We start from the raw sequence: 12,133 nt of genomic DNA on the forward strand, positions 1-12,133 counted from the left end.
CGAGTGAATTGATACTTGATATTTTTCTTCGAGAAAACAACAGAGAAACTCTTTGATCTGTATCGATACGTTCAAGTAAAATAATGTATTTTTACCTTCAAAATCACCTTCCTGTATACGCGTGATCCTGTTCTCTTGTATCTCCAGTTTCTTCAGCATGTTCAATGTGGATAAAGCGGACGTGGGTATGCTCGTCAATTCATTCCCTCCAAGATTTAGTCGTTTGAGCTTGCGACTGGAATTAACAAGGAAGCATTAAATGGATCGAGGTTCGGAATACGTGTAAGAGCAGCCCAGTTACTCCAAGTGCAATGGTTAAATTGACTAATTATACCAAGGCATGATATTCGATGCAACTAAATCTTCCTTCGCGATCCTGTGCATTAGATGCAGTTGCAATTACTGCCAAGAGGTAATACAATCTCAATGTTATCTAGGAATACACTGCAAGTTGCATTAATGGAAATTCCAGCGGAACTGATAAATCTTGACACGTAAAGAAATAATATTAATTTGCTCCAAGTGATATTCATCATGAATACACTGTATGAGTATGAGAATTAATTCGCATCGAGTATACGTATACACTTGAAAATTCCTACTCACTTGTCCAGACCCTTGAAAGCATCAGGTTCGATAACGGAGATCTTGTTTTCATAGAAACTGAGAATTTCCAGAGTGTCAAGACCTTCGAAAGCTCGTCCATGGAGGGCAGTAATCTTGTTATGGTTGAAGTTCAGAATGAGAAGATGGTGTAGGGTTTTGAGTGCCGGCGAAGGAACGGCTGCCAGTGAATTTTGAGAGAGGTCCAATTGCGTCAGGCTCTTTCCTGAGGGAAAGTAAGAAAAATTGTCTATTCGATATCTGCTTGATTTTATACAAAATAAATTCAACGTCCAAGCTCAAAATTATTTAATCCTTTCACTGTCACTGGACGAGCATGATTTCTTATAAAAGATTTTTTAGTTCCACTTAAAATATATTTTATCTGACTCTTTGATTTTATTGAATTTTTATTCAATATTTACATACCGATCGAGCTAAGGGACGTTTCCTCCACCACTGCTAGGCTACTGTTGTGTATGGACAGATGATGAATATCCAGACCAAGGAAAACAAAACTCTGGAGCTTCGGTAACGTGTTGTGCCTAAGTTTCAGGTAGAATATCACGGCGTTTGAATTCTTCTTTAGGGCACTCATGGCGTTGCTGATGTGTGATGGATCTGTGAACTCGCAGAGGATGTCCAGGCCGTATTTTTTGACCGAGCATGAACACGGTGCAATGTCACCATGGGGTGGACAGCGCTGGACCGTTTGGCCAAGGGTCGTCATCAGGAGTGCTACTATCCACGTTATTCGACATATTTCCAATCTGTTTCCCTTCACGCTCATTTTTTACAGCTCCAAATTTCCAGCCACTCTCTTTCTCTTTCTTTTATACTTTTACTTTCTCTCTCTCTCTCTCTCTCTCTCTCTCTCTCTCTCTCTTTCTCCTTCACTCTATCCCCGTACCACCCTCCTGGTCTTCTCACTTTCTTTTTCACTCTCACACCCTTGCTCACTTCCAGTGCCTGCAGCCTGCTACTTCGACTCCACCCTGTTCATTGCCATTGTTCACTCTTTTGCGGTGCGACTTTACACCGAATCTGCAAGATCAGGATGGAATGGAAGTAATTAGTATGTTTTTCTTTTCTATTTCATTATCGTTAGGCACAAATATATCAGTTATGACCATTGAGGGGAGATCTCTGGTGTAATCAATACTTTTTATATATGTGTTACAAAATGCTAAGTATTATTGTTTATTGTTATATAATATACTTTGAGTTATCAAATATGATAATGATGAGCTTGACCTTTGAAACTAATATTGTTGCGTCATAAGTATCACTTATATCACGAGTAGTCAAAACGTACGTATTTCCGTTGAAGAAATAATTTTTAATAATCTTAAAGAGCCGATGAACCATGTATTTTGGGATCGCACGTAATTTCGCATTTAGACTCAAGTTCTCGAACGTTATAAAACTTTGATGAAAATCGTCCAAAGTTGTAATTCAGAGTGTAAGGTAGTATTGCTCAAAATTTCCCCCTCAAAAAAAAACAAAGTAATATCTCACTTTTTAATAGTGATATAAGGAAAATTGCTTCTTTCATAAAAGCTTCCCTCCGGTGTATGAAGTGGTCAGAAAAAAAAAGAAGAAAAAGAAAGAGGAATCCACTCCCTATTCCAAGACCGTTAAGCCACAAGGTACTTCCATTTTATCGTATTTTCTCCTTTTCCCTTTGTTTCACTTCTCCCAAATAACACTATTGTCATCCAACAGACACTATAGCATCACGGCACATTTTCAAAAGAAAAAAACCTTGCCAAATTCTCTCAAAAAAAAAAGCACAAGCGCCAAGGCAAAACTTCACTCCGGTTATCGTAGATTTTTCACACCCACTCACATAATCGATAAGATTTTTTAACCGATCCACGTGATCTTGACGATCCCGAATTTTGGCCACCACGTATAAATCGCTCGAGTCCGTATGAATCGTCTAAAGAAAAAAAATTGCACCGGAGCTATCACTTTTCATGCTTAATGGACCCGGGCGAAGGTCAACGATGCTCCTCTGTCGCGAAACTCTAAATGGCCAATCAAATGTCGTGAAGCTTGAAGATTCGAAACGTTCGGTTGTACCGGGCGCCTCTCGGTACCGTTGCGTTGTCGGAGACCTGGCTGCCCGATGCCAGCCCGTTGGCATCATCATTGGCTCGACTAATGGGTGGCTTCCGGTTTGGGGAATCATGACGTCATGCATCCTCGATAAGGGGATCCTAACCTGTGTAATATAGGGAGGTGGGAGGGCATAAGAGTTCAGCGTTTTTTTTTTTGTAATCAAATAATTTTTTTAACTTCCTTATCCTTATCTTTAATTTATGATCTTTTAAAATTGTTTTACGCACTTTATACTTCATTAATTTTTTATTACGTTTTTAAGGTGCCTTAAGCTTATGGACTATTTTGCGTTACGTAATTTCAGTAGGTAAGGGAATTTTTTTTTTGCTTTTACATACTTTAATCTTATAGGATCGATATATCGGGCACTTTTTCTTGGCAAAAGAGAGAGACGGTCCGGTATGTACGATACCTGTGATAAATGTAGCAATTTTATTGCTACATTGGATCTTCTCTTATACTGCGTATAGATACCATATACAGGGTGGATCGTTTCTCGGGGATAGCCTTTAGAGGGTGAATTTCACGGTAGAAAAGAAGTAAAAAATGTTAGCGTGAAACTGTCAAGGGTCCAATCTTTTTTTTATATGGAGTCTCAGGTCCAACACAGAAGGATGGTTAGAGGGATAAATGTATATCAGAGTATAAAAAATAGGTGCATTGTTTGGAGACAAACGATGGGTATAAAAAAAATAGCGTAAGTCTTTAAATTTAATGCATTTTCTTTTTCTTGAAAAGAGTGACGGATATATTCATAAATTTTAAGTAATACGAATACTCGACTCAAAATGGTTATTTTGGGACATTAATTTAACTCAACGTCTCCCCGGCGTCCAACTTTGCACTTTGAACTATACGGTGACCTGGGAATGTTTTACAAATTCTCTTATAGTTCTCGTACGGCTAAGTCGAAAAGTTCGCGGACCCTTTTTGGGTTCAAGTGTAAGCGCCTGTAGAATTTTCTACAATTTCTAGAGACCCGTAGGTACGGTCACTTTTGCTTTTTTACGCTCCTTGTTCGAGCGTACTTTTTGAAATGTGCAAGGCACGTGATCCTCATGCGAAATGCATAGGAATCCCAAATATATATACAACACAGAGGGAATGGAATATGCCACTTTGTGGAAATTCTCTTGAAAAGGCAACTTGAATTTCCCACGACTTTTCCAAGGAGGCATTGCGATGGCTGCCATTACGGAAAAGCAAACAAACCCAAGAAAAATATATGCGAGACATTCTACCTGCTTTTACGTAACTTTTCAAGAATATGATTTTGCACTTTCAATACGTACAGATCTTTTTTGTCCTTTTGTTTTTCAACAGTTTCATACGTCAACTTGAACCACCGGATGCATATCGAGGCCAAGTGCATTTCCGTTCTGTAAAACGTTATCAACAAATGCCAATACGTCTGAGGAATATTGTCAAAAAGGAATAAAATGATCCAAGTGACTTATAGTGATCAAAGATACTCGCCAAGTCCAGGTATATCGAAACGATAAATAAGAATATTTTTCAAATTTTCATAGAAACGAGTGAGCTGAAAGACAAAATGAAAATTTGCAATGAAATTTTGATCTACTTTGAAAAATAGACAAATATTTCTATGGATTCTTTCTAGGATCGATTTTTCTTCTAATCGTTGTAGAAAAAATACATTGTTGCCATTTTTTACTTATAATTTTTCATACCATCCCTAAAGCATTGTCCATTAATTTTTTTATTGGATGAATGAAAATTAAAAACAGAAAAGCAATTAGATACAGAATATATATTATATTTTACAGTATATATGGAATAAACAAGAATATATTTTCTTTCGAGTAGAGTGACAATGCTCGAGCTTAAAAAAAGATATCACAAAGCTTCGTTAACGTTATAAGGATAGTTGGCAACCCTGACAATGCTCCTAGTATATTAATGTCTTGTATGCTGGAAAAGATACGCGATTTTAAGAATTTTCATTTGTTTCAAAGGCAAAACAATATACGAGCATCGTTACGTATCGCATTGTAATTCAGATTTCAAAAAGCTTCTATGCTTTTCTTTTTTGAAAACCATAGAAAATTAAGACTGACGGACTAAAAGAATTCATTAATTCACTAGTCGATATCTTTAAAAAATAAAGCTCTGACACATAATCGATTTCACCAGACTTCTCTAATCGACTCGCTTTGGTATCGTCAACAAAAGACCCTAAATTTACACCTAAACTGTCTCCTGCATTGTTCACGGCTTCCTGATACGCGGCACTATACAAAATTAGAAGGCTTCATTAGCAGATGGGCTTGAGGCCTGATAACAATTATAAACAATCTATGACAAGAACCACACGTGTCGTGCATAGATATACATGTATAAGACCTCAAAAGATTCATTAATCACCTGGAATTTATTTTAATTAAGGCAAAATCAATGTTTCCCTACCCCAACGAAAAATTCTCGATTAATTTAAAGAATAGCGAACTCAATCTTCCCCAATTGCATTCCTGGTGCATCGGAGCCTTTTCGAATTTATTAACGACCCTGTGTATCGTTAATTTCAATAATTACAAATTTTGCAATAGCAACAGCACTGGTACTTTATTTCGTACGAAATATTAGAATATATTAAAACGATGCCATTATGCAATTTTTAATATGTACATTTGTTGCATTTTACATCCGCAAGGACTATCCCATGGGAGCTGCACATTGGGAACAGCGATATGTATATGCAGACTCGTTTACTTTATATGGTTATATACGTATACGTATTATAGTATATTCTTGGCTAAGGGATACTTTGGGGACGTTTTCATTTACAAAGCGGCTGTTTTGGGGACCGTCCCCAAAAAAAATTCCAACGTAATGGCTGTTTTAAGGAACATAAAGCGTACTGTCACACCAAATTTTTAAATATTTTTTTAATGTTAGCCATCCAGTATTTTGTGATAGGCTTACCAATGTTTCGTTAGGTTAGATTAGGTAAGAATTTCAATGCTGTGATGTCCCAAGGTAATAGTTTTTTTTAACATTAGCTTACTATTGTGAACGCCCCTTAATTTTTCGTTTCCCAAAAGTACCCCTTGCTCGCACATGCATATATATACGTTTAACCTATGCTAATTCAAGGCTTTTATTATGTCGTCCTATACTCTGCGAGAGTTAAGTGTATTTGACATATAATTTGCGAAATTAATTATTATCAAATTTATTACCATACCTCTCGTACGCCTAAAGTCAATTGTTTCGTCAAATAAGCTCATTTGATTTCTACTTAATACAAAATTCAAACTGCCTGAAGATTCGTAAATGAATACGCAGCATGCATCATGCTTAAAGTTTCTACATTATATTTCTTCTTCCTCGCCATCTCGGTTAGCCTGGACTTTTGCATTTATCTTTTATTCATGCCTGCCAATATTTTATTCAGAACGCTCTCTCCAACCAAAATTAGATACATTAATAATAACCGAGCTATGATTCTACCTTCTATTCTTGCTGATTCTTCGTGCCGGAGATAGGCAACATCTGCATTCTCAATTTCTGAACAAATTTAACCTACATTGCATTGCGTTCTTTGACTTTTTCTTGAGCGATATATACTGTTAATACGTATACATGGGATTAACTATCCTTGGAACTCGAGTAATATTTGTTCGTTGCCACTGACGTAGACTATACACAAAGCAGCCAGGATTTCCGTAAGCTGATGTAAACTTGTACTATACTATAGTAATTTATAGATAGCCATTAACGTTGCATGTTAACTTCGTATATCGAATAGCCCTGCGTGATAACTCGTTTATACAGTGTATTCAGAGTAACTTAAATCACATATTGTCTGTAGAGTCGTATAACATTTTCATAGTACAGTTAATTTTCGAAAGTTAATTTTCGGGGTACTTCCTCCAATCGTACGATGCGCTTGCACGTTAATTACCGTAACAGCAATTCTGCGTCTCAAAGTGAAACAGTGGAAATTTTTATTCGCGGTAAAAAAATGAGTTGAAATTATAAAATAACTTGATCAAGAACGAGACTGTAAGGGATGGGTGCTTGTGATTCGTTGTACAGCCCTTTTCAAAATCACCCCTATTTATGGTGGCAGGGTAGATAATTAATTCAGTGGGTTTTAGGCGGGGCTATCTTGAAATTAAAACGTATAAGCCTATTCAAAGACGAAGGAGGCGAAGAGGGTGAAGGAGGCGAAGGAGGCTGAACATAGCTACAAGTCCGAATACAATGAGAGTGGCGGCAGACTTGAAAAGGAATAAAATTACAGAATGAAATTCTTATCAATTCATTTGACGTCACGATAAGCCTAATTTATTTATTATTAACTTTTAGTCGCGCTCGACGCCAAATACAAATACTTAACTTTCCCATTTACACTCGCGAATGATTAATAACTTTTTAACGATACTGAAATTCCCTTTTTTACCTCTTTTACGTAAATTCCAAGTATTTCACTCGGACGGGTAAAAGTATAAAGTTATCTAACATCTTTCCGAGGAATTCTATTGGTTAATTAGTGGTAAAAAAAATTAACGTCGATTCGTCCTTTCTACCCCTGATGACGAGGGGTGGATAGTGGGGGAGTCTCTGAATGTCGGTAAAGAAGTTTTCTAATAGCGATGATACATTTACACAGTGAAGACCATGAGGGACGATAACGATACCGCAGGGACAAGTATATTATATGAAACTGGAAAATACGTAGAAATGAAAAAAAAAGGAATAAAGGAAAAAGTCTCGAGAGATTTTTCAGAGACAATTTAAATAAATGCAATGTTGAAGAAAATTAATTAATAAAACTTCACTCCCACTGTAATCTATCGATATAACTGCATTCGGTACTGCAGCTTCGGTCGAATCCGCAATACCGCGATCGTGCGCCGTTTGCGGATATAAATATTTCCCAAGAGCGAGTCACGTATTTCCTATCGGGACTTGCTCTTTCATCGTAGATCAGATTGAAGCAATGAACCTAACATTAGAAAGGACCGATAAAACCCCGGGCCAACAGCTTAGAATGGGTATACGGTAAAATGGCAATTCATTGATTGATATCGATCCATTGGAAAAAACCTATATATTCGTATCGATACGTAAAAGAAAACTTAAGTTGATAAAGGTAGACCAAAATATTAAAGTCACAGAACCGTAAATTTCTCTGATTTCTATACCTCACCCTTGCTGTTTCGCCTGTATGGAGAATGAATGGTCGCTTTCTTTTTTTATGAATATAGAAATCAGCCCTGTTTTACATATATCCCGGATATGCATTCGTTCATCTGCTTTTCGATTTGCAGGCAATACGTATGTGAAATATATTTGAGAACTGTGACTTTTTGCATCGTAGAATCTGAATGCCCTCTCGTATATATTCCCAGTAGTATTTCGCAACAGCAGTGATATCCAAAGGTTGATGGTTGATTTGAATTTTTTTTTTTTTTTCATCAAAAAAATATCGAAGTAAAATAAAAGAGAAAAATATCAATGCGTATCCTGATGTATCGGGCAAATCCATCTGTAGAGTATCAATCGTACGTGTTTTCGATAGGCATTTTACCTGCTGGTAAAGTCGACGGAGTAATTTTTTTTAACAACTGTTCTATTCCCATTCGTTTTTCGAATTATTATTTTCAATCTGGCGACCGTATCCTGTTACGATATTTTGTTGAACGTACTTTTATGATATATCAGTGTCAATTACAAAATTATCTTGATTAATCGATTAACTCAATAAAATAATAGATGAATTCTACTTTCAAAAGACTGTCGCTCCAGATATCATTTACACAATTAATTTTATATACTTGATGATAATTTTATATAAAATTGTGAAATGCCTTTCGGTGATTATTATTATTTTCATAAGAATCTATAATTGATTGATAAACAAAGACACCTAAATCTCAATGCATGGACGAGTATCTCAGCAAGGTTCATCTTCTTTAAGAATTTTATTTGCTTAAAGCATGATGGTTGATGTTTATAAACAGATACAGATCTATCTGTATAAAGATGCTGGGTCCATGACCCGGGAAGGTTGATTAAGTTCTGCAGCTTATTACTCTCCCTTATTTCATCTGTCTCTACCTCCTCGTTTTACCTTGTAACGCGTAACTCTCCTCTTCCATCTCCATCCCACTCTTTGACTCTCATCTCGTGAAAGATTTAATTTTCGCGAAAAATCATTCCGCCGTTGTAGCACGTTTACTAGGGGACAGTCTTCACTTTTCTATTAAATGTCTTTCTTAATGGATACTCTTCACGAAAATCTTTGATATTAAATCTGAGATCATTTTATCTCGCTGCGTAACGTGGGTGTCTGTATATGAGCTGGATTAACGTCAGATGTTGTTTTGACGTATAAATTAACTTCGCATCGTGTAACATGAGATTCGTTGACTACATCCATCGTATATCTATATCTACCGTGCCACCACATATACTACGTCTCCCTAATGTCCCACCCGCGTCACGTGTAACGTGTACTAATCATAATTCGCTAATATGCATAACCAATGTCTATCGGTACCAGTTTGACCTGAAATTAGTGACGAGAGTATCGGTCGATATTGCACGCAGTTTAAATTCGGGATCGAAAATAGTATATATGGCAACCTGAATATTTGTAAAATACAAAAGTGAAGTAAACTCAAAGAATGGTATGGCTGAAAAAAAAAGTGAAGGAAATCAAAGAGGGCAGTATTGTTATTCGAAAATTTTCAAATTTTATAATTGCCTCATTTTCATTTTTTATCCCTAAATCCATGCCGTACCAAGGGATGTTAACAAATTTAAAATCGTCGTACCTCCAGCCCTCCTATTCAGTAGCTGATGGGAGTAATTTTGTTCCACCCTCCGAGTTACCCTCACTCGGTGGCTACGTTTTCTCTTGGCGGATGCACCTGTTGGCCATAGGGATCGACCCCTTTGGCCTACCCAATCGTGAGCGGTATTGATCCAGGCTGAAAGACAGAACTACCCTTACGAGCAACAGTCTTCCCTTCCGTAAGAAAAATTCGTTGAATAACGTGACGAAAATTTGTAACGCCCCGTGACGACTATCGAAATACTTTGTTCGCGTTTCCCTAATGAGATTTCATCCCTTATGAATTTTTCTTGGGGATCTTGTAGAACTGTGCCACGATTTTCGAGTCCAAAGCTATCTCGATATTCCTTTGATATATCTTGAATAAATATAGCTGGTCGGTCAGGAAATATTCAAAATGTCAAGAGTGTGCACGACAGTCTATAATATATATATATATATTTATATTTATAAAAATATATATATATATATTTTTCTCCAAGGAAATAGAACAATTTTTGTTATTAATTTCTTTGCTGTCACTCGTAGACGTATCCGAACAAAGAGCACTTATCAATTAAGATTGTGCTTTCGTGCAAATGGTTTGGAAGCATACAAAAAGAAGGATTACACGAAACTAACAAAGTCAAGATTGATGGGTAAAATTTTGAGAAGACTCGTTACTCCACCCTTCGACTGTTTCTCTTCTTGTTTTTTTTCTTTTTTTTTTTTAAATAAGTTTCCAAAGAAGTAATCTTTGAACCGTCATTCTCGTAAGAAGCTTCGAAGGGTGCAATCGATCCAACCCCTGTTTGCACCCACTGTAAATCAGTCTCGGTTACGAAAGGTTCTGGTGGTATCTTCCACTAAGAGAGAGCGCGCGCGAGAGAGAGAGAGAGAGAGAGAGAGAGAGAGAGAGAGAGAGAGAGAGAGAGAGAGAAGAAAAGGTGAAAGGAAACAGGAGTCCTTCATAAGTATAAAAGTGCTAGCTTAAAAAACTTTGTAAAAACTTCAACAGCTGCTTTCAAATCAGACTTGTTACGTATGCGAAAAAAAGCATCCCCTATTTTCCCATAGATAAAAGTCGATCCCAATATTACAAGGCTGACGTGATAAATCAGTCCTGCCTATAAGTATCGATTCTCACGAGAACGACGAGTCCCATGACGTTTCCAAAGAAAAATCATATTTCAGGGGCGGGAAGATTGGAAAAAAGGGGTGCAAAGGGATTAGGATGTGCCTACGAGTCTATATAGAGAAAATGAGAGGATTTTACGAAACTTGACTTTTATTATACTTTTTTATATCTCGCAGACCTATACGTCAAATTTCATTTTCATTATGATAGACGATAAAGCTGGGTCAACCTGTTGACGATGTCCAATACACGTCACGAACAAGAGAAGTGGAGGAATCGACGTGACGGGATGGACCAAAAAGAAGAACGCCCTGGCAAGTTTCGCGAACGGGTTCAATTTAGTGGTGGATTGGTGGGAGGGACAAGGGGGGTAGCTAGAGCATATAATTTTGTTGCGTCAACCCTGCTAGAATAGTTTGTATAATCCTTGAAATAATGGTGGCAGCACTTTTCGGTTTTTTAATGAAGAATCCCGTAGGAGTTGAAACGTGGTTTTTTTTTGAGTGAATTGTGCGCAAAAAATGTCCTGAATTTTTTTTTTATTTTTGCTATTGCGGCTTACAATTCTTTACGGAAAAATCGATCTGGCCAAAACGGAAATGGAGTAGAAAGCTTTGTACTCGGTTCCGGTGGGGGCTGGAGGGGGAAGTCGATCAATAAATAAAATTACATCGATTCTAATCAGACAATGTACGACCATGAAATATTTCTATTCGATAAAATCGTGCAGTCGTATAAATTTTCCTGTAGAATTTTACCAGCTTTTTTAAAATATATATTTTCATTCGAATTTGCCGCCGTACGTGTGACGTATTGGTGGAAGATATAAAAAATAATAATTCACTTCCGTCTTTAACGATCGTTCGTGCAGGCGCTCCGGTGCATTTGCCTGCAATAACGATGCGGGGTTGACTATAAAATAAAATTTTAATGAAACAGAAAAATACGGGGAACGCTGTTTTAATTCTTGGATTAAGGTAAAGTTCGGCAACGGGTTAATTAACATCGGGCAAAAGGTACTAAAAGTTTTTGTCGAGAAAGACCCGGACAACAAATGGTAGGGAAACGGGATCGTTCATAAAATTCTGTGTAAATTAGGTGGATTACATAAAAAAAAAAATAGAGTTGACACAAACACGAGGGGTTACTTTGTCTTTATGATAAAGATTTTTTTAACCCCCTCAGGACACTCGAAGTCCTAATTTCTACCATCTGAATAGGGTTAGGAGTCCCTGTATACCCGTCACAAAAAAATATTGGAGTTTGCACAAAAAAATTGCAAATTTCACGATCATCTCACGCTTTTGTTGTAATGCGAAATTTGGCAACGAAAAAATATTCGCAAAATCATTTGCAATTTTTTGCATTGCCAATCACTTTTTTCTGCGAGTATAATTTCGATGACATTTTACTTGTCGAATCAATCGACAGGAAATGCTGTTATAAAAGACGAAACGGGTACG

General features: G+C 36.9%; 1 protein-coding gene across 7 annotated transcripts in view; it reads right to left on the reverse strand.

Moving 5' to 3' along the window:
* LOC107271173 (chondroadherin-like protein) overlaps window positions 1-12,133 on the reverse strand; it is a 54,752-nt gene that overhangs the window by 6,133 nt on the left and 36,486 nt on the right. For 5 of the 7 annotated variants that reach the window (XM_015746846.2, XM_015746847.2, XM_025088371.1 and 2 more), the window contains 3 exons: window positions 1,033-1,647; window positions 607-829; window positions 96-235 (listed from right to left, as the gene is read on the reverse strand). In XM_015746846.2, coding sequence (XP_015602332.1) covers window positions 96-235; window positions 607-829; window positions 1,033-1,393 — 724 coding nt within the window. In that variant the 5' untranslated portion in view covers window positions 1,394-1,647. Of the gene's footprint in view, window positions 1-95; window positions 236-606; window positions 830-1,032; window positions 1,648-1,857; window positions 2,098-2,121; window positions 2,757-12,133 lie in introns of those variants that run through there. The other 2 variants (XM_015746844.2, XM_015746848.2) reach the window with 2 other exon arrangements.

The sequence above is a fragment of the Cephus cinctus genome, unplaced genomic scaffold (genome assembly GCF_000341935.2).
Source record: "Cephus cinctus unplaced genomic scaffold, Ccin1 Ccin1_scaffold0921, whole genome shotgun sequence".
In the NCBI taxonomy this organism is placed as follows: domain Eukaryota; kingdom Metazoa; phylum Arthropoda; class Insecta; order Hymenoptera; family Cephidae; genus Cephus; species Cephus cinctus.